Consider the following 23,515-nt stretch of genomic DNA (forward strand, 5'->3'; position numbering starts at 1 on the left):
CAGAAATTAATTGAAATCTCTTCCATTTCTATTACTTCAGTTATATAAATAAGCAGTTCTAAAATGGAAATCCCTTGTTGTATTAATCAGTATTTCATAACTGACAAAAAGCTTTTTTAAGACAAAGAATCTGCAGAAAACTAAGTTCATCAATCTCAAAGTATGGAGGAATTAATACAAATCTAAGTAAATATTTTCTAGTAAATATGAATCTAAGTAAATATTATGAGATGCTCACATTATTTAAGTATCAGCTGTTCATACAAAGGCTGGAATAGATTATGTCTAATCATGACAAGAGTACATTTAACCATTTCCCCCAAAGCCTAATAAAGCTCTCTTCGTCCCTTTTCATAAATACGTAACAGTAGCCCAAATTCCCACTTTTTTAAAATACCACTTAAAACACACACATAAACACAACTGTGATTAACCATTGACTTAAGAAATACTGTTAAAGTACTTATCTCCTTTGGAAGATAACAGAGAGATAAAGGAGATGATACTGAAGAAACCTTCAAGTTTTAACCTTTAAGAATCTCACACCTCTATTCTGAATTGAAAATTATGGCTTTGGGGGTTTATAAACAGAAAAGTGAACGAGATGGAACTAGTAGCCTAAGAAAAAGCAAAATAAATCAATACCACCTAGAGGAATCACTTTCATGTTCCCTAGAGAAAAGAATCTTTACCTTTCCAATTTCTGATGCCCAAGAAATGGAAATCTGGTTTGGCACAGCTGAGGATAACCTAACTAAAGATGTAATATTCAAAGGGCGTCCAGGGCGCTTCTGCTCAATCCCATTTTTAGGTGGTGGTGCATAGCCCTATAACCATAAAAAAGAAAAGCAATTTAAAATTCTGAGCAGAGGAGCAAACATTTTCTCTATGACAAATACAGCATCTTGCCTAATTTCAGTCACACTAAATTCTTTCATTTTATCCTGGAAATCACAAAGTCCTCACCCTAAGGTGAGGAAATCCAGAAAAGGAAAATAACCTTTTAAAAACGTTATAAAATATTTTACAAATCCAGAAAAATACAACAACAAAAATTCCATGTTCCATTAAAATCAAAGTTGCTGAGATCTTGCCATACTGGCTATGATTTTTTTTCCTTTCTTTTAAACTATAAAGTTGAATCTCTTTATACTGATTCATTTTAGGAACTCGCATTCATTCAAATACCAGAGGTGACAAAGAGGGAAAACGAGCTCTGAAAATTAAAAAAAAGTACAAATTGGGGAATTTCAAAGGAATTATTAAAATCTTGTGAAGGATAAAAATGCTCTCTTGACCTGCATACAAGTTTCTCAGGAGAAAGTGGTCTGGTATTCCCATCTCTTTACGAATTTTCCACAGTTTGTTGTGATCCACACAGTCAACAATAGCACCCCACTCCAGTACTCTTGCCTGGACAATCCCACAGACGGAGGAGCCTGGTAGGCTGCAGTCCATGGGGTCGCAAAGAGTCAGACACAACTGAGTGACTTCACTTTCACTTTTGACTTTCACGCACTGGAGAAGGAAATGGCAACCCACTCCAGTGTTCTTGCCTGGAGAATTCCAGGGACGGCGGAGCCTGGTGGGCTGCCGTCTATGGGGTTGCACAGAGTCGGACACGACTGAAGCGACTTAGTAGTAGTAGTAGTAGTACACAGTCAACGGTTTTTGTGTAGTCAATGAAGCAGATGTTTTTGTGGAATTCCCTTGCTTTCTCTATGATCCACCGAACATTGAGTTTGACTTCTAGTTCCTCTGCCTTTTCTAAACCCAGTTTGCACATCTGGAAGTTCTCAGTTCACATACTGCTGAAGTCTAGCTTGAAGGATTATGACAGTAATTTTTCAGTTCAGTATTCAATATGAGTACAATTCATTCTGTCTAGTAGCCTGAGCATTCTTTGGCACTGCCCTTTTTAGGGACTGGAATGAAAACTGATCTTTTTTTGCAACCACTGCTGAGTTTTCCAAATTTGTTGACATACTGAGTGCAGCACTTGAACAGCATTATCTTTTAGCATTTGAAATAGCTCAGCTGGAATTCCCTCACCTCCACTAGCTTTCTTCAAAGTGATGCTTCCTAAGGCCCACTTGACTTCACACTCCAGGATGCCTAGCCTGGGATGTGTGACCACACCATTGTGGTTATCCAGATCATTAAGATATTTTTTGTATAGTTCTTCTATGTATTCTTACCACCTCTTCTTAATCTCTTCTGTCTCTATTAGGTCCTGACCACTTCTGCCCTTCATTGTGCCCATCATTGCACGAAACACTGCTACTCCATTTCTTCTAAGGGATTCTTGCCCACAGTAGTAGACATAATGGTCACCTGAACTAAATTCACTCATTCCTGTCCATCTCAGTTCACTGAATCCTGAGATGCTGATGTTCACTCTTGCCATCTCCTGCTTGACCACATCTGATTTACCTTGATTCATGGACCTAACATTCCAGGTTCTTTGCAATAGTGTTCTTCTCAGCATCGGGCTTTACTTTCACCACCAAACACATCCACAACTGGGTGTCGTTTCCACTTTGGCCCAGCTTCTTCATTCTTTCTTGAGCTGTTACTAACTGTCCTCTGCTCTTTCCCAGTAGCATACTGGGCACCTAGACCTGGGAGGAGGAATCACCTTCTGGTGTAGTTATCTTTTGCCTTTTTGTATTGTTCAGGGGGTTCTCGTGATAAGAATACTGAAGTGTTTTGCCTTTCCCTTCTCCAAAAGATCACATTTTGTCAGAACTCTCCACTATGAACCACCCCTCTTGGGTGGCCCTGCCCACTATGGCTCATAGCTTCACTGAATTACACAAACCCCTTTGCCACGACAAGGCTATAATCCATGAAGGGGACTCCACACATATACATCTTTATTTTTGCCCAAGTATTTTTTAAATGCAACTTCGAGACATGTGACTTGACCCATACTTTTACATGCATCTTTAAAAGACCTCAGGAAATAAAAACAGTATCATAACCTTACAAAATTATCCATGATTTTAAAAACTGTCTAATATCTAGTTTATACTGCAACTTCTCAACTGCCTCGAAGATGTCTTTTATTCTATTACTGAAACTTCAAATGTATACAAAACTAGAGAAAAAAGTCTAAACAAACTATCACCCATTACTTCTAAGTAGTCTTTGCCCATCTCAGAGTATTATATAAAGTATCCCAGACACAAGATTTTATTCATACACAGTTTGACGTATAAGATGTCCCTTTAGAGTCTTGATTAGAATCCAAACTAGAGCCTCACAGCGTGCTCAGTTGTCTCTGCAGCCTCCTTTACTCGAGATTAAAGAATACTTTTCATCCTCTCTCACCCCCTGCCCCAAAACTCCCACTCTGTTTCTGATGCCGTTGTTCTGTTGGGGACCCCAAGGCTCTTGATCTGAAGAATATTCTCACTTCTGGATTTGGTTGACTGCTTCCTCACAGTTTGAAGACGTGACCCTCCATGTTTTAAGCTGGTGATTAGTTGCACAGGCTGACTAGATTCAGGTTCAAATTTTCAGAGACAAAAACTTCATAGAGAATGCTACATACTTCCCATTGTACCATGTCAGGAGGTACATAATGTTTCTTTGCTCCATTTTCAGTGATGTCAAGGTTGATCAGTTCAGCTTATGTCAGCCTGATCCCTTCCATCTAGCTTTGATCTAGTGGTTTCAGTATCCAACGGTCATGGTTACCTAGATCCATTATATGATTCATGGATTACACACAAAAAAAAGTTTTTTATTTTTTAATTTAATTTTATTTTTTTACTTTCAATTCTTTTTTTTAAAATTTATTTACTTTAATTGGAGGCTAATTACTTTACAATATTGTAGTGGTTTTGCCATACGTTGACATGAATCATGGGTGTACATGTATGTGTTAAATCCATTCTTCCTTTTGCTTGTATTAAACTTTCCATAAACAATCTGACCACATCAACATTTGGTTACTCCGAAATCAATGATTCTCTCTCTTTATCAATTTTTAGAGCAATGAGTTGATGCAACCTCCAATGGTTTATTTTAGCATAGTTATAAACTCACTTATGTTTGATAATTTTGAGTCTACTTAAGTATTATATTTTAGATGCCAATATTATCCCATCTTAGGCCAAGGGAATCTCTTCAAACTGGAGCATGTTTATGTGTTTTAACAAAAGAAAATAACGATTGTACTTTAGGCCAGATTTACTGTGAGGTAGACCATCAGCATAACTAATATATGCAGGAAAAAAATTATGTATCAGGAAAAAGAAATCCACAAACTCAGAAAAAGAATAAGATAATGGCACTGGTACTGACACATCTCCCGCTGCAATGAGAGGAAACACTTGGGAGATTTTTGCCGGCTGCACTGTAGCACACATCCTCTCCACTCTTTGGAATCTCTACAAGAAATACTCTCCCACGTCAACCCCCACACACACCCCCAACCTCACAGCTCCACAGGTTTACATCCATTTCTCAAAATCTGTCTAAAAGGAAAAATAATTCAGCCTTTCAAAACTCTCCAGGCAAAGAGGGTCTTTTTTTCCCCTCTCTCTCCTGCCCTTAAAAACACATAATTTTCTCATCAGGTGGTCAGTCTGTACAATGGCAGCACTTGGGTCAAAGATGGAGGTGAGGGGAATATTCCTGGAGGCAGTTTCACTTGTGTCTGTCCTCACTGCACATGTCATTCTACAAGTCCTGCTATGAGCTGCTTACTGTCATCCCTGTTATCAAGAGACTAGAAAATCAATAGATAAAAGTATCTTTTAAAAGTCATCATCTTGATCTGGGTAAAAACAGCATATACTCTGCTTTCATCACTATTTGACCCTTATTATCCAGGGACACATTACTATTATCAAGGGAACACCATTTTCCATCCAGTTCACTCTCTGTTCATGTGGTAGAGTATCCAACCATTATGGATCCATGATGACTGCATACTGCAATAAGGTCATACAGACAGGGACTTGTTCCAGGATACAAATTGGAATTTATTCAGAGCCCTAATGGGAAATCCCATGACTGTCAAAGCTTATTCCTCCAAGATCTGTTGTGTAATAAACCAGGATCATGGGCAAGGACCACATGTCAAACTTCTCTGTGGCCTACTGATGCTTCTTACAATTGGAACAAAGTCCCTGAAGATCTCAATGGTGGTGAAGAACTTAATTCTTCTCCTAAGGTGGCAGTATACTCACATGACTTTCATAAACATGCCAATCAATGCCCATTTACATTATCCCAATCAATAGCAATCTTGGACCAAGGGGAGGTCTCAGCAGTTCTCTATCAGCTCCATTTATGTCCACTGTCCCACAGGAATTCACAAGGCTACACATGAAGAACCTCTTTGGGAAAGACTGGCATCTGATCTTTGGGAAGGCCCTATTAGGGTCAGGCAAGCTCCCCCTTGCCCCCACCACCACTCCATTGCCTTCTGTTTCTGAAATCTGCTTTGACATCCTTTGTCCTATGCTCCATTTCTTCATCTCCCTCACAAGTGCCCCTGGAGCCACTGCAGGACCCTGGCTCCAGGGGTGAGTGTGGGACTCATCACATAGTAGTCAGTGTGTTCACCAACAGCCCTAGTGTAAGTATTCAGGGTTAGTTAGTGCTTTTGGAGAGAAACCAGCAGTGACTGAACAACAGTGTCCCAGAGAACGTGCTCAACTACCTAAGTTTTTCTCTCTCAACAGTCCTGACAGACTGACAAATTCAGAGCTATCCACAGTGGTGCTGTAGATCTTACAGATGGAATTATTATACCAAAGCATGGCACTGACTGGTCCACTTGGAAAATTTTGTGGAACATGTGTACACATCTGTAACCATCGTATTTTCTGCAGCAATACCAGAGTTTAAGTACAGCTTCACATATTTCAGAGACACAACTCCCCAAAACTAGCACAATCATTTAATACTGGACAGATCTTCCAGGTGGGTGTATAGACATGAAGAAGATTATCATAGTCAGATACTTCTTTAAGGAGAGTGAGAGAGTTAAACAGCAATAAAAGTCAAAGGTCAAAAGAAATCTTAGCCCATCCAAGACAAAGAGAATTGGATATGAAAAGCCATGGAAAAGGTGCTATCATTCCAAAATCCTAGGTTTCCTCTGCCACACATCTGCCCACCCAGTGGCATCCTTTAGTTCCAAGTAAGGCTGCTTCTTCCCCTGGTTTAGGTCTTTATATGATTCATCCAGATAAAAGACAGCTCCTGAGATCTCCTGTTGCTTGCAGCCAGAAACCCAAGAGGCAAAATGTGCCCCCTAGGTTTTGAACATGCACAAGAACACGTAAGCATTCCTCCCCAACCGTATCTACTCAGCCTCTGAAATTCCCCCCTTTAATCCCCAGAAAATTACCTCACACAATTTCAGCCTTACAGACATCTTTCAAAAAGAGTCAGGCAGTAGTACAGTACTGTTCAAGCCCTATAAAATACATGAAACAGGCTATTTCTCAGGTCTTTAAATCCACAGGCTATATATGACAGAAATGAGACTCTGTACAACCAATAAGTCAGATCTTCAAGTAACACGGGTCGGCCTTGGCCACGGGCCATTGTCACTTTGGGGTTCAACTACAACCACTTGGCCCTGGAAGAGCCGAGATTTCTAGACTTTGCTGTCTGGCTTGCTCAGCTGCTCACAGCTGTTGCTCATATACTTATTTCAGAGCCAAATCCTGCATTCAGCAGGAATGCTAAACAGCCACCTCATCTCCATGTCAAATGGTATCTGCTTTGCTGAATATGGCAGCTTAGCATCATGGTAGAATCACTGTTCTCACAGCACTTCTTCAGTTAGGATACATATCCACTCTGATAAACAGGCCATGCTCTACTACTATTGAGATTACAGCTTTACTGCCACACAGCTGTAGCAAATTAGCAGTTTAGTTAAAACCTCAGTGGAGCCAGATACATACTCCTGTTCAACAATTGTTATTTTAAGATTTGACATCCATCAGGTCAGAAACAGGCTATACAGACAGAGACAGAGAGAGAAACAGGCTATACAGGGGTGGGGGTGGGGGTGGTGTCTCTCCCCCTCTCTCAACAGGCTGGCAATCAAACACCACTGCATCCATCTCTCAAGGGTGTGCACCATCAAGGCTCAGGCTTGGAATCCACAATCACCATGTCTAGTTGTTCTCAGCAGCCTCTAACTTTCACCATCTCATCCAAGGCCAAGGCCAAGGCCCAGCTCATTCAGACATCCACTACAACATGCTGCCCTAATGTCCTTCCCTACAGGTCCTGCCCTGCTACTCTGCCTTTTGCTATCATCTTAAGAATCTTTCACAGCTTCCTTACTTCCTGGCACAAGATGCTTCAAGCTCATCTCTTCTATCTCCCTCAGACCTGGAATCTGCTACTTCCCCAAGAAGCCATGAATCTCTCTAATGGAAAACAGTATTTAATGCTGGGACTACTCACTGGCACTAAGTAGTCACGATTTTTAAGCCTTGTTAGTATTCATAATAAACTCACAAGCAAAAGCCTGGTGAATAAAAATCAACTTACAGGCAAAGGAAACAGCTTCCCATTCACTTTTATACAGAGACTATTGGGATAGTTATCTTCTTGAGGGCAACTTGTCTCTGCCAGGCAAAGTCTGCATTAAAGAAAAAAAAAAAAAAACTCTTGAATATTGTACTCAAATTTACACTTTACAAATCCAGGTCTACACACACATAGTTAGCAAGTATAAAATTAAAGTAACAGAAAAATTGCAAACTCACCTCAGCTGAACTTGTACTGTATAATCCCTCCTACCACCTGGCAAAAAATCCCTGTTGGAAAGAGAAAAATAAATGGGTTAGGAAAACACAACTAGAATTCACAGAAATATGTTCAACAGAAAAAAGCATTATTGGTATTTTTATTCGTAGTCCTTATAAAATGAACATTAGCCTAACCAATGGCAGAAGGTTTAATCAAAACAAAACACTGTAGTGATAGTCCTCATATGCTTAACATTTAGTCTTATCTTTACAGCAATTTTAAAGTATTTTCAATTCATGGGAACTTTCACAATACAATTTTTATTTCAACAGACAACAGATTTGGTTAACAAGAAAAGAAGCACATTAGGTTCTAAGACTCTGATGAATTAATTTGCTCACAGTGGTTGTGAAACTTTTGCTGAGTATGCCAGTCACTTGCAAAAATTTTTTAAATATAAAGGCCCACTCACCAGTTATCCTTATTGGCTCTGAAGCACAGTCGGAGCATTAACAGTCTTTACAACTACTCAGGAGATTCTAATATAAGAACTAGGATAAATAACTGGTGTCCAGAGTCTCAGAACCTATGTACCACAGCAGCTTCCTAACGATGCACCCAACTAAGGACACAGAATCTCTTAGAATTTCTAGATGAGAACCTAACAGAGTCCTATATAAAATATCTCTGACACTGAAACTCCTAAACCCTTGCAGTCAAAATGGAGCCCACCATGATGCAGCACTGTAACTACTTGGGAGCTTCCTAGTTAGAAATGCAGACTCTCAGGTGCGACCTTAGACCTACAGAATTAGAATCTGAATTTTAACAAGATTCCCAAAGCGATATGTATTCACTTTACAGTTTAAGAAATCCTCCCCTCAGCCATTGTCATAAATCTTGGACTGTCAAAGAGAAGATCATTAGAGCTGACTCCTGTCTGGAGAGTACATATAGCTTTCCACCTCGCTCCCACAGGGCTAGCCTTCTTACTGCTTCTAACTCTCTATGTTCACTGGAAGGCAGCAAAGCACAGCAATGACCAGCTTGAGTTCTACAGTTCCAAACTGCAGGACCTTGGGCAAATGACTCAACCTTTCTGGGCTTGGTTACATCTGTTAAAGATGGAAAATGACTGCATCTACTTCATGAAGTTGTGGTGACAAACGTGTTAATACATGTGAAGTGCCTGGATATAAGAAGTGCTCAACACGTGTGAGAAGCTGGCTGCTATTACTGTTAACTGTTTCTCCTGCCAGTAATAATCCACATTTCTCAAATGTCTATTCACAATAGCCTAGACAACACTGACCTCTTGTGAGTAACTCATATCATTCTGCTCATTAAAATCAAAAAACACTGCCAAGCCTGGGTGCTGGAGCATCAGAGATAAATAAAACATGATATTTGCTTTCAAGAGCCTCATATGCTGCTGCTGCTGCTGCTAAGTCGCTTCAGTCATGTCCAACTCTGTGCGACCCCATAGACGGCAGCCCACCAGGCTCCCCCATCCCTGGGATTCTCCAGGCAAGAATACTGGAGTGGGTTGCCATTTCCTTCTCCAGTGCATGAAAGAGAAAAGTGGAAGTGAAGTCGCTCAGTCCTGTCCGACTCTTAGCGACCCCATGGACTGCAGCCTACCAGGCTCCTCTGTCCATGGGATTTTCCAGGCAAGAGTACTGGAGTGGGGTGCCATTGTCTTCTCCATCTCATATGCTAGTAGGTAACAAATATATACAACTAAAATAATATGGTATTATAGTATACTATGCAAAGTAAGTATTACAGAAAAGAGGGAAATTCTCTTTTCTCTTGAAAGTTCAAGGCAATTTCCATAATTAGAAGAAATTCTGAAGAAATTAGAAAAGTGTTTGGACAGCAGTGGTTCTACCTACACTTAAGAGAGACATATTCGCATCATTCACAGTGGTTTCACTAGTGGGATGATACTCAACAAAACGAAAGCATGGCAAATGCTTGTCAGGTTGGGAACACAATTTTTAAAAGACTAACCTAGAAAGACATATGGGAGAACGTTTATGAAGATTTGGATAGTTCACTAAGGATTGATGCTTCATTCCACTAAGGAAAATTAATATAAACTGGGAAATACAATGTGTTATATATCTTCACAAACATGACAAGTAATGACTAAGCATCTTCTGATATTTTCTGCCAGTAATTGCTCTAGAACTTCCACATGTTGAACTCATTCATTAGATATAAAGGTGTTTACTACACGGCAGACATTATATAACAGGCCTTGATAATATAAAAATGAGATGGTTTCATTAAGAAGTTTATAAATTCAAGCAGTCAAATAAATGTTTAATAGAAAATAAGTTCATGAGAGTGGTACAGTGAGAGACAAAGGATACATTTGCAGAAACATGGAAAGGCATCACAGAAGAGGTCAGACTTTTACTGGCCCTTAAAACATGATTCAGGTTTGCCACAAGCAGAGTAAGGAGGAAGAGGACACGCAAAGATGGAGAGCTGGGAAAGCCCACTTGGAGTACAGGCTGCTAGAGAAGAGTGATGGGAGATAAGATGATTTAAACAAACATGAATGAGTATATCCTACCGAGGCCACTTCTCCCAAGTCGAGAAACAAAACTAACATACCATAAACATAAAAATACAAGTAGCAACTTAGGCCTAATGAGCAGCAGAGGAACATTTTCCACATGAAGGAGCTGGATAAAACTTCAGAAAAAAACTGCAGAGATAGGCAAATCTACCCAAGAAAGTCTGGAGTAATGATCGTAAGATGATCTAAAAACTTGGGAGAAGTTAACTTCTGCATAAAGTGAAAAGTTAGAGGTTTTAAGAGTTAGGAAATATAAAGAACAACCAGAGATGAAAAATATAAAAACTGAAATGAAAAATACATTAGAAGGAATCAACAACAGATAAAATGATACAGAAGAATGGATCAGTAAGCTGAAAGAGAGTAGTGGAAATCACTGCTGCTGAACAAAGAAAAAAGAATGAAAAGAAACGAGCACAGTTTAAGACACCTCTAGGACATCAAATGAACTAATAATTCACAGGAGCCCCCAGAAGGAGAAGAGAGAAAGGGCCTGAGAACATATTTGAAGACATAACAGCTAAATACTTTCCTAACATGGAAAAGGAAGCAAAAATAAACAAATGGGACCTCATCAAATGTAAAGGCTTTTGCACAGCAAAGGAAACCATCTACAAAGCAAAAAGACAATCCATGGAATCGAAGAAAAGATTTGCAGATAATGTATCCGATAAGGGATCGACATCCAACATATATAAACAGTTCATAAAACATCAAGAAAATAAACAACCCAATTAACAGAACTGAATAGACATTTTGCCAAAAAAGAAATGCAAGTGACCAACAGGCACATGAAAAGATGCTCAACACTGTTAATCATGAGAGAAATGCAAATCAACACTACAATGAGTTACCACCTCACGTGGGTCAGAATGGCACAATCAAAAAGTACACAAATAATATACGCTGGAGAGGGTATAGAGGAAAAGGAACCCTTCTACACTGTTGGTGGGAATGCAAACTGGTGCAACCACTATGGAGAACAGTATGGAAGTTCCTTAAAAAAACTAGAGTTACCATATGATCCAGCAATTCCACCCTCAAGTATATATCAGAAGAGACAAAAGCTGTAATTCAAAAAAATACATGCACCCCAATATTCACAGCATCATTTACAACAGTAAGACATGGAAATAAGCTAAGTGTCCATTAACAGATGAATGGATAAAAAATACACACACACAATAGAATATTAGTCACAAATAAGAATAAAATAATGCCATTTACAGCAACATTGGGTGGACCAAGTAAAGAAACATTTACTTCTAAGTTAAGTAAATTAGAAAAAGACAAATATTATATATCACTCATATGTGGAATCTAAAAAGTGATATAAATGGACCTGTTTACAAAACAGAAAACAGACATAGGAAAAGAAAAACTTATGGTTACCAAAAGGGAAAGGGAGCTAGGGAAAGGATAAATCTGGAGTATGGGATTAAAAATACCACCATATATATAAAATAGATGAACAACAAAGATTTAAAGTATAGCACAAGGAACTATATTCGGTATCTTATAACAGGCTATAATGGAAAAGAATCTGAAAAAGATATCTATATATCTGAATCGCTTAGCTGCACACTTGAAACACAACACTGTAGATCAACTATGCTTCAACTTAAAAAATTAAAAACGAAGATGAGCAGAGTAGGTATGGCAGAGAACTGCCAAGCAATGGAGTGCAACTTCATATGGTATCACTACGGGCTTCCCTGTTGGCTCAGATGGTAAAGAATCTGCCTGCAATGCAGGAGACCTGGGTTTGACTGCTAGGACGGGAGGATTCCCTGGAGAACGGAATGGCTACCCGCTCCAGTACTCTTGCCTGGATAATTCCACAGACAGAAGAGGCTGGCAGGCTACAGTCCATCGGGTCACAAAGAGTCAGACACGACTGAGCAACTAACACACTTTTACACAGGGTTTTTAAGCATGTCGGGAGCCACGTTAGGCATTACTGACAAAATGGAGGCATGGCCCCAACCCCCTCTCCTCATCCTGCAGGCACGGTCCCGGGATGAAGGAGTTAGGTCTACTGATTCTGACTTGTCCTTTCCTTCCTTCGGTTGAGTTGGCTAGAAAGAATGTGAAGGTACTTATTGTTCTTGCGAGAAGCATGAAAAAGCACAAAGCCTTCTACAGTTATGCCCAGGAAATAATCCATAAAGTTACCATTTGTTCAAGGATCTTTACAAAGAATGTTCCAGGATGAGCACGTAGGCCGCAGCTTGAGGCCATGGGAAAGATTGTTATCTGAGACCTGCTTGTGAGGGAAATGTTTATGGCAAAAGAAGTTTGCTGAGTTTAGGGTTTAGGAATAATTAAAAATAGTTAGAAGCTAAAAGTTTAAAGAATGTTGTAGTGTTGGCATATTTCACTATAGCTTATAGAGATTAGGAATTTTAGAGATACTAATAGCTAAAGCCTTTTTAAGAAATAAACTGAGGAATGTGGTATGCAGCCCAGAGATAAGCATAAATTACAATGTAATCACAAGGACACTTTCTAGAGACAATAAATCTGGGTGAGGGGGAACTGAAGATGTCAAACCTCTGACCTAATGCTTTTGTCAAAGTATAAAAGAAAACCTCAGGCTTGAAATAAACATGCAGTCCCGCACTTTTGAGTCAGAGGCTGCATCATTCTCGCCGACACCGCTCATCCCTTCAGGCCGAATCCCTGGCTGCTGGAGCTGGACTCCGGCATAAGCACAAGGACGCAGTTGGTCAGCTGGGAGAGTTAGGAGATCATTACACTTGTATAGGCAGAAAATGCATGCCTGAAAGTTATTTAAACATAAATATCACTGAATATGACATTTAGGGATAAAAATTGATAGGACTAAATGACTGACTGGATACAAGGTGGTAGGATAAGGAGCAAGAAGCACCAAGCATGGTGCTCAGGTTTTAGAATGGTTCAACTGGACAGATGGCGATGCTACCAGGATAAACAGAGGTAGAGCTGGTTACGGCATTCAGCCACCAATCACTGAGTGAGGTAGTGATTATTTCTTCAACTTTACATGCTGGGTAAATTAAGATTCAATAGGCTTTAGCAACCTACCCAGGGGTATACAGACATAAGTGGTTAAGCCAGAATTCACATTTCAAGCAGTATGAACTCTAAAGACCATGCTAGCTTCCTAAGGGTAGAGTTGATTCAAGTTTTAAATCTGAAAGAGACACAAAAGAAGGATGAATAGAGTAGCAAACTGAAAGGATGTGGTAGATGAAATGCGGGATAATATCAAGAGGCCTCTGTTCAGGCAGATCCCACGCCATTAATGGAACAGGCAATAGGAGGAAACATATACTAAGCAAAAATCCCTTTGAAGCCAGCTAATTTAAGAAAGGAAAGAAAAAAGCACATTCATGGATACTATCACAGACCAGTGAGGAGAGAATCACACCTTGATTTTGAGAACATGCAAGAGATGGCACTATGAGAAACTGAGACAGCATGATTACAGAGGCAGTGGTACCCAATGGAAGGAGTAGTGCTACAGCCAAAATCAGAGCTGAAGTCACTGATCAACCTTCACAAGATGTAAAAGAAATAAACAACCCAACCCTGAATGTATTCAAGTCTCTGGTTTAGACCTTATCACCATTATAGGCAAAGGGGAGGGGATGGATGCACAGCAGTTTTCAAATTTGCTGCCAACTGGAAACGCCTGGGGAGCTTTAAAAACTACTGATGTTGGGTTCTGTTTTCAGAGATTCGAATTTAATTGATATGAATGAAATCTGGGTATCTGGAGTCTTCAAAGCTCCCCATTTGATTCTAATACAAAGCAAAATTTGAGAACCATAGGGATAGAAGTTATACGATACCACAAGAAGCATAATTATCCAAATGCAGAATGTGTAATATGCTAACAGAGTCAAATGAACCACTCTTTTTCAAAGTAAGTGGTAGAAAGTACTGTAAGGGTAGAATCAGAGCTCCTTGGAGAATTTATCCTTCCCAAAACTGGGGCTTGGAAGAAAAGTTATGACCAACCTAGACAGCATATTAAAAAGCAGAGACATTACTTTGCCAACAAAGGTCTGTCAAGTCAAGCCTATGGTTTTTCCAGTAGTCATGTATGGATGTGAGAGCTGGACTATAAAGAAAGCTGAGTAGCGAAGAATTGACGCTTTTGAACTGTGGTGTTGGAGAAGACTCTTCAGAGTCCCTTGAACAGCAAGGAGATCCAACCAGTCCATCCTAAATGAGATCAGTCCTGAATTCATTGGAAGGACTGATGTTGAAGCTGAAACTCCAATACTTTGGCCACCTGATGTGAAGAACTGACTCACTGGTAAAGGCCCTGATGCTGGGAAAGATTGAAGGCAAGAGGAGAAGGGGACAACAGAGGATGAGATGGTTGGATGGCATCACCGACTCAATGGACATGAGTTTGAGTAAACTCTGGGAGTTGGTGATGGACAGAGAGGCCTGGCGTGCTGCAGTCCATGGGGTCGCAAAGAGTTGGACATGACGGAGCGGCTGAACTGAACTCAACACCTGGGGCAGAGAAAATAAAAGATGAGCCTGGAGCAACAAAGTAGTCCTCAGAAATGGGTGAAGACATATCTAAAGGGCATAGGAGTCAACCTGAAAGAATGGTCAATGGCCAAAGATAGAACCATCTAAGCAACAATATAAACTATACAGCACTGGATTATAACCCAGAGTACTCAAGGGCCCACACAGATACAAGCAAGTAACTGAATAAATAAAAGGGGACAGGGAACAGCTCCTCCTTACAAAAGAATTACTCAAATGTGAAAAAGAACAGAAATAACAGAAAACCACATCACTGGAACACAAGAGTGTTTATGATGAAGTAATTACTGAAGTCAAGATTCATGAGTGAATGCTAAATTAGTGGCAAAAATTTGAAGATAAACAGAATATGTGCTTAGTCTCAAAATACCTCCCCCAGATATTAACAAAGGAAAAAAAAAAAAACCCCAGCAACTTCACAGTGCAGAAATCTGGTAAACCCAAGTGATCAAAATTAACATGACCAAATATAGGATGTATCACTATTATGAAGCCCCTGTCACAATACACTGAGAAGGGCATATATTAGTAACTCTTGCCAAAAATGCATATCTCAATCTAATCATGAAAAAACACCAGATAAAACCAAATATTCTACAAAATTTCTGACCAGACTCTACAAAAGTATCAAAAGTTATGAAAGACGAGGAAAAAATAAGAAACCATCACAGATTGAAAGACATCAATGATACGTCTATTCTATGTGATTTGGGATCTTGGAATGGACCTGGGAATAGAAATTAATTAGCAGAAAAACTGATGAAATCTGAGTAAGGTCTGTACTTAACAGTATTGCACCAAGGTTAATTTCTTGGTTTTGATAACTGCCACTTATAATTATGAAACATGTTAATATTAAGGGAACTCACTGATGAAACATGTTAATATTAAGGGAACTCACTGAAGAGTATTTTCTACTACTTTTACAACTTTTCTATAAACCTGTAATTAGCTTAAAGTAAAAAGTTTTTTTTTTTAAATCTTGGGAGACATAAAAATCAAAATAATACACAGGCCATATTTCAATACTGAAAACAACCCTGAAAATTTGAATACAGGTTAGACATTGTTTTATATGAAATAATCATTTTTAGGGTGATTATGTTAAAAATTAAGAGATGTATCTTCAGGTATTTTCTGGGTGAAACTATGTGATGTCTGGGATGGGCTTTAAAATATTTCAGGAAAAAAAGTTGAGGAGTGGTCCCATACAGATTCCAAAATGTTGATAATTATTAAAGCCAAGTAATGAGTACCAAGCTGTTACTTCCACTTCTAAGGAAATTTTTTTACTATTTGATTAGCCAACTCGGTAAAGGTTGGAGCTTGCATGAACATGAGTGTCTTTTGTCTTCTTTGTTGGGAGGAAAACTAATAGCCTATTACGGTTGCTGCTGCTGCTGCTGCTGCTGCTGCTAAGTCGCTTCAGTCGTGTCCGACTCTGTGCGACCCCATAGACGGCAGCCCACCAGGCTCCGCCGTCCCTGGGATTCTCCAGGCAAGAATACTGGAGAGGGTTGCATCACTACCATCCATCCTGGAGACAGAGGATTGAACATCCATGATTAAAAATTTTTATTGAAAGTAATTATTTAGTCATTCATTTTTTGACTAATTAATAACATTCACACAGTTCAAACTTTAAAAAGATACAGAAAGAAGATATAAAGTGAAAAAACTCCCTCAACTTGGACCACGGCCACCTGACTCCCTTCTCCAGAGGCAACTTATCGTATCTGTCCAGATGCATGCTCTACACTGAAGCAAATGACACACACGCCTTTCTAAGACAGTGTGTACACTTAGTCACTCAGTCACATCTGACTCTTGGCCACCCCATGGACGGCAGCCCGCCAGGCTCCTCTGTCCATGGGATTCTCCAGGCAAGAATACTGGAGTGGGTTGCCATTTCCTTCTCCAGGGGATCTTCCTCACCCAGGAATCAAACTGGGGTTTCCTGCATTGCAGGTGGATTCTTTACCAGCTGAGCAACCAGGGAGGCCCTTTTTAAGGCTAACTAACGGTACATATTATTCAAATTCCATGCTTTGTTCACTTAAAAATGTATCTTGAAACCTACTGACTAAATAATTTCCCTCCATCAAAGGCCAACCCAACAGCCTAAAGAAGCTTGTAGTCATCTCCTCCATCTACAAATCAGCTCGTACTTGTCATTACTGCATTGGCTCTTTCCATGTGAAACCCTGTAATACCAACAATCATTTTATGTATATAAGCCAGTTCATTAACTAGACTGCAGGCAACTTGTGGAAAGTAATATAATGCTTTGTAGCTAATAAACCCTTAGTAAATGTTCTAAAGCAAGGAATCATCAGTGAATAACAAACAAAACCAAATAATAATGATATGGCTTGGGATATAAAATATAACTTTTAATTTACCCTATTCATTTCTTACTTGGTTTATTAGTACTCCCAAGCTTGAAAGTACTTCCAATATAAAAACTTTCTGCAATGTCTTGCCCTTAGTGAACAAGTACATGCATTTTACTTCTTTGATAATTTCCTTCTCTAAATTTTACAAAACCCCTATTATTGGGATATTGAGTCTTTTGGACTAATCCTTAGTATTGTCCCTTTTTTTTCTCTTTTACTGTTCAATACTTGGTCTTTTTCCCTTCTGGGGAGCTCAAATTTTACCAAATCAAGGTATAAAATTATTCTGAGGCTTTGTTGAGAGCAGTGATGTGATCAGTGAAAGAATCTAAAGTTGTATCCCACACTATTCCACCTAACAACACTGTGTGCATCTTCAAGATGTTAGGATGTTTAAGAGAAATCCGTAAATTCTGATCCACCCTCTTAGGAGATTGAGAATGCACATTAACATAAGAAAGACTGAAAAGTCTGGCTTTAAGAACTTTTGAAACTACCTTGAATACAGAATTTCCAAAACTTAACCGCAGGACCTTTATTTTTTAAAAACTTGTATTAACATCTCACAGAAGATAAGTGTTCTAATGAAGAGCTGAAAGGATGCAAAAAGATCTCTAATTTGCTCAATTCTGGGTTCCAAATTTTAACTCTACAATCCCAGAATATCATCTAACCTCCAGGAGTCTCAGTTTTTTTAGGCTAAATCTTTTTAAAGTCTTACATATATTAACACCAAAGATGACTATATATTTAATTGGAAAAGTATGTAGTACAGATTTCCTTTTCTCTCCTATCTCTTTTTAGTTCATTTGCTCTTAATAAATGTGTTTAAGTTTATTCTATTTTTTGAAATGGCAAAGCTCAGAGTACTTTTCATAACTGTTTTCAGATTTCTGCAAATTTTTTTGGTCCAGGTAACCATATAGCTCAGAATGGTCCTCTAGTTTATGTTCTTATCCCAGAAAAATTATTAATCTCCACATTTACTATAAAAAAGCCTCTAGATGATGAACTTTATGTCATTCTATCTTTGGGGTTGTTAACAGAAATTCTTTTTTATGTTGCTATATTTGGAACAAAATTTTCATCAAAAAAAAATTTACTGCCAGAAGTGACAAAAAGTAATTCAAAGGGGTTTTATTCAAAAATGAAAATGTTTTTCTAATTGTTGTTCACTCAAGTCATGTCCGAGTCTTTGCAACCCAATGGACAGCAGCACACCAGATTTCCCTGTCCTTCACCACCTCCCAGAGTTTGCTCAAATTCATCTCCACTGAGTCGGTGATGCCATCCAACCATCTCATCCTCTGTCATCCCCTTCTCCTCCTGCCTTCAGTCTTTCCCAGCATCAGGGTCTTTTCCAATGAATCGGCTCTTCACATCAGGTGGCCAAAGTACTGGCGCTTCAGCTTCAGCATCAGTCCTTCCTTCCAGTGAGTATTCAGGACTGATTTCCTTTAGGATGGACTGGTTGGATCTCCTTGCAGTCCAAGGGACTCTCAAGAGTGTTCTCCAGGACACTTTGAAAGCATCAATTCTTTGGTGCTCAGCCTATTCTATCGTCCAGCTCTCACATATGTACATTACTACTGGAAAAACCATACCTTTGACTAGACAGACCTTTGTCAGCAAAGTAATGTTTCTGCTTTTTAATATGTTTAATAGGTTTGTCATTGCTTTTCTTCCAAGGAGCAAGCAATTTTTAATTTCATGGCTGCAGTCACCATCTGCAGTGATTTTGGAGCCCAAGAAAACAAAGTCTGACACTGTTTCCATTGTTTCCCCATCTGTTTGCCACGAAGTGATGGGACCGCATGCCATGATCTTCATTTTCTGAATGCTGAGTTTTAAGCCAGCTCTTTCACTATCCTCTTTCACTTTCATCAAGAGGCTCTTTAATTCCTCTACACTTTCTGCCATAAGGGTGGTGTCATCTGCATATATGAGGTTATTGATATTTCTCCTGGCAATCTTGATTCTAGCTTGTGCTTCATCCAGCCTAGAATTTCACCTGATGTACTCTGCATATAAGTTAAGTAAGCAGGGTGACTGTATACAGCCTTGACATATTCCTTTCCCAATCTGGAACAAATCCATTGCTCCATGTCTGGTTCTAACTGTTGCTTCTTGACCTGCATACAGGTTTCTCAGGAGGCAGGTAAGGTGGCCTGGTATTCCCATCTAAGAATTTTCCAGTTCGTTGTGATCTACACAGTCAAAAGGTTTAGTGTAGTCAATGAAGCAGATGTTTTTCTAGAATTCTCCTGCTTTTTCTATGATCCAATGGATGTTGGCGATTTGATCTTTGGTTCCTCTGCTTTTTCTAAATCCAGCTTATACATCTGAAGTTCTCAGTTCATATACTGCTGAAACCTCACTTGAAGGATTTTGAGCATGTGAAATGAGTGCAACTGTGCAGCAGTTTGTACATTTCTATGGCATTGCCCTTCTTCGGGACTGGAATGAAAACTGACTTTTTCCAATCCTATGGCTACTGCTGAGTTTTCCAAATTTGCTAGCATACAGAGTGTGGCACTTTAACAGCATCACCTTTTAGGATTTGAAATAGCTCAGTGGAATGTCATCAGCTCCACTAGCTTTGTTAGTAGTGATGCTTCCTAAGGCCCACTTGACTTCACACTCTAGGATGTCTGGTTCCAGAGTATTTATTAAATATCTGCCTAACCTTAGTCAAAGTATACTATCCTCACTTAAGGGGAAATGGCTCAACTGTTATGGACGGAACTGTGTCCCCCCAAAATTCATATCGGAAGCCCTAACTCCCAATGTGACTATGAAGCCGGGGCTTTAAAGAGGTCATTAAGGTTAAATGAGGTCCCAAGGGCGGGGCCTTAATCCACCAGGACTACTGTCCTTATAAGAAGAGGAAGACACACCAGGAATACACAGGCACACAGAGGAAAGGCCATGTGAAGGCCACAGCAAGAAGGCAGCCACCTGCAATGCAAGCCAAGGAGAGAGGCCTCAGAAGAAACCAAATCTGTCAGTTAGTTTTGGACTTCAAGTCCCCTGAAATGTGAGAAGAAAAATTTCTGTTGTTTAAGCCATCCCATCTGTGGTACTCTATCATAGCAGGCAGAGCAGACTAAGACACCAACATCTCAGAAAATACATTCCAAACTCCTCTTACCTGGATATGCATATCTCTCTAACTTGCTGAGGTGTCAGAGCAAAAATAAAAAACTTCTCTTGAAACCGCTGAATACTGCTTTGAACTGGGGAGGAAAAAAAAGAAAGGTAATATTCCAGTAACAAATTCAATAGAAGAACCTACAATAACCAGGCACTTCTCATAAAGACTCTGCCAAATTTTGAAATTTTTATTGTTAAAATACACCAAAATAAAGTACTAAGCTACATGCATTTTGGAATCATGAAAGTAAGGTCACTCTAAAGCAGGTTCAATTTTAAGCATTTATTATTCTTTACTGTTAATATTCTAATTATAATCAAAATATAAGACAACCCTTCAAAATTATTACATTTCATCCTTGACTATGGTATCTTCTAATGAAAAGTCTGAGGAAGAAAAAAACTCTCCCCATGGGGAACTCCACTCAAGATTCAGAAGTTTTTGTTTGTTTTGTTTCTTTCTTTGTTGTGTTTTGTTTTCAACACTTTATACTCAATTACATACACAGAGCATTCATTTAAGAGAAAATTTAAAACTCTGAAACTTCTAAGTTGGGAGAGTTATTAAGACATAAATAATTTTCAGCATACAGAAGACTATGTAGTTAAAAAAGATTATCTAATGAAGTCATTCTTCAGAACTGTTCTTCACAAAGAACTTTTCAGTTTTACACTGACCCATTATTCAATGATGTTCTAGTACTCATTTAAACAATGAACGCCTTCAGCAAACACTTGACTGAATACGCATCTAAATTCCAATAATCAATTGGTTACAATTATCACTAAACATTGTTTTATGAGAACATTTTAAAATAACCCTCCTATGCACACACCAAAATTTTTCAAATTTTATGATTTAAACAGAATATAGCAAACTTGAATCACCTGACAGAATTTTATCTTTACAAAAACAACCATATTAATTATCATCAGTGATGTTTAATACTAAAATACTTTTCACTCTATCAATACATCGGCTACAAAGATCATTTGGGGAAGGCAGAGTGCTGAGTTTTCATGCTTTCTGTAAAACAGCAGCTTTAATTCAGAATTATGGGTGAGGAGACTTCTTAATTGTTCATCACAGAAATCACTCCTTTCCTTCCCTCCAGTCTTCTATCACCCCTGTAACCAGTCACTCATTAAGTTCTGTTGTTTTGCTTTGCTTTTTAAATTTCTTATCAACTGCCTCCTCTCTATTTTCACTACCACCGTCCTACCCAAAACCTAGAATCACTTTGTACAAATGAAGGGACAACCCTGCCTCTCTGTCAGTCCCTCATCAGAACATCAGTGCAGAGCTGGTCATCCTTCGTAGAACTTTTTCATCATTGTTCCCCTGCCAAAAAATGCTAAGATCATCTAACCTCTGAATGAACCATGTCCAAAGTCCCTTATTTATAAAAACCTCCATAACAGTGTCTTTCCTAGCAAACCTACATTTCCAATGTCATCCCTAAGTCCTGCTCTGTTCACAGCAGTTTCTTCACAGTCAGGTCTCAGAACTGTGCCATTTTTATTTCTACTCCTTTGACTACTCAGATCTCCCCTTTCTTGATGTCTACTCTATCAACTCCACTGATACAGAGCAGGCACATTCACCCTTCAAAGCTCCCTCAAGTTATCACTCTTACTCCAAGAAGTCTTGATTAGCTTTCCTAAGAAGTCTTGATTAACTTTCCCATTCATTAGGCCAATACAATATTTGAGCTTTAGGTTCACAAATTATAGGGTTTCATCATACAAGCATTATTAACTGCTTGCTACTCTTCCCTCACCTTAACATTCTCTCTCCAACTAAACAGTAAAATTCCTAAAGCCCACGCCATCCATACTTCTGACTTCTCTACAATTAGGCTACATGACCATATCCAAATTAAACCCTCATTATGTACTTGTTATGAGATTATATTTTAATAGCTTTACATTAATGTGCATATCACTTTGTTATTGTTGTTGTTTAGTTGCCAAGTTGTGTCCAACTGTTTTGCAATCTCATGGACTATAGTCTATCAGGCTTCTCTGTCCATGGGATTTCCCAAGCAAGAATACTGGAGTGGGTTTTCATTCCCTTCTCCAGGGCATCTTCCCGATCCAGGGATCAAACCAATGGCTCCTGCCACATCTCCTGCATTGTAGGCAGATTCTTTACCACTGAGCCATCAGGGAAGTCCATTAACTGTTAACTGTACCCAGAGGCTTAATGAGTATTTCCTAATATTCAGAAATTTAATACTATGAAAAGATACTGACCTTCATTACTCTGTCACCTACCAGATTACAAAGATTAAAAAGACCAACAATACAATGCTGATAAGGTATAAGGAAAATAACACATTCATACATTATTAGAAGTAGAAACTGGTACAATGCTTTTGAAGCAACTGCCAAACTTCTCTACAAAAGGTGAATATCAAAATATTACATAATCATACTCCCTGACCAAACAAATTCACATCAAGGCATTTACCCTTTGTGAATATGCAGTGCGAGTATTCAGAAACACATGCAAAAATGCTCACAGCAGCAATGGCTGTAAGACTGCAAGAATAGTGCCCAAGACATGTTATCCACTAAAATACTTCTGAATAAATAATAACTGAAAACGTACATCAACAGAACACTGGTTCAGCTGTGGTACATCTACAAGAAAACAGCTAACAAATTCAGTTAAGACTGTCACAGCACAGAACTCCAGAAGGTGCTTTTCACAGTCGATTCAAGCAGAATAGTGCCCTTCTCCCTCCACCAGAAAAGTGGCACAGTGGCTCTGTGGTCACAAAGGGCTTTTTTAATAAAGAAAAATAAGAATTATTTTTAATGAGAAAAAAAGATGACATAATATGCCAGAGAAACAGTTAATTACTGATAATGACTCTAGCTGAGTAATAATTGTGGCTATGAGGGACTTTTCCTTTCTGTTATACTTCCATGCTGAAGTTATCAATTACTAGCATAAATTACTTTTGTAAACTGAAAAACAAAGTGAAGAAACTTTAAGGAATAAAAGACTCAATACTTTGAAGATATTTCATAAAATATTAAACAGTTTGACACATCAACATGTAGATGCTTAGAAAGA

At 38.9% G+C, this 23,515-nt stretch overlaps 1 protein-coding gene across 50 annotated transcripts in view; it reads right to left on the reverse strand.

Moving 5' to 3' along the window:
- Positions 1-23,515, reverse strand: part of PIAS2 (protein inhibitor of activated STAT 2) — a 113,591-nt gene that overhangs the window by 51,796 nt on the left and 38,280 nt on the right. For all 50 annotated transcript variants that reach the window (XR_014075113.1, XR_014075112.1, XR_014075114.1 and 47 more), the window contains 4 exons: positions 20,429-20,513; positions 7,752-7,802; positions 7,534-7,624; positions 693-827 (listed from right to left, as the gene is read on the reverse strand). Coding sequence is in view for 31 of the 50 variants with exons in the window: in XM_081563418.1 (XP_081419544.1) it covers positions 693-827; positions 7,534-7,624; positions 7,752-7,802; positions 20,429-20,513 (362 nt within the window). In the remaining 19 variants the exon portion in view is untranslated. The remainder of the gene's footprint in view (positions 1-692; positions 828-7,533; positions 7,625-7,751; positions 7,803-20,428; positions 20,514-23,515) is intronic.

This window comes from Giraffa tippelskirchi, chromosome 14 (genome assembly GCF_054371585.1).
Source record: "Giraffa tippelskirchi isolate mGirTip1 chromosome 14, T2T-mGirTip1v1.2.pri, whole genome shotgun sequence".
In the NCBI taxonomy this organism is placed as follows: domain Eukaryota; kingdom Metazoa; phylum Chordata; class Mammalia; order Artiodactyla; family Giraffidae; genus Giraffa; species Giraffa tippelskirchi.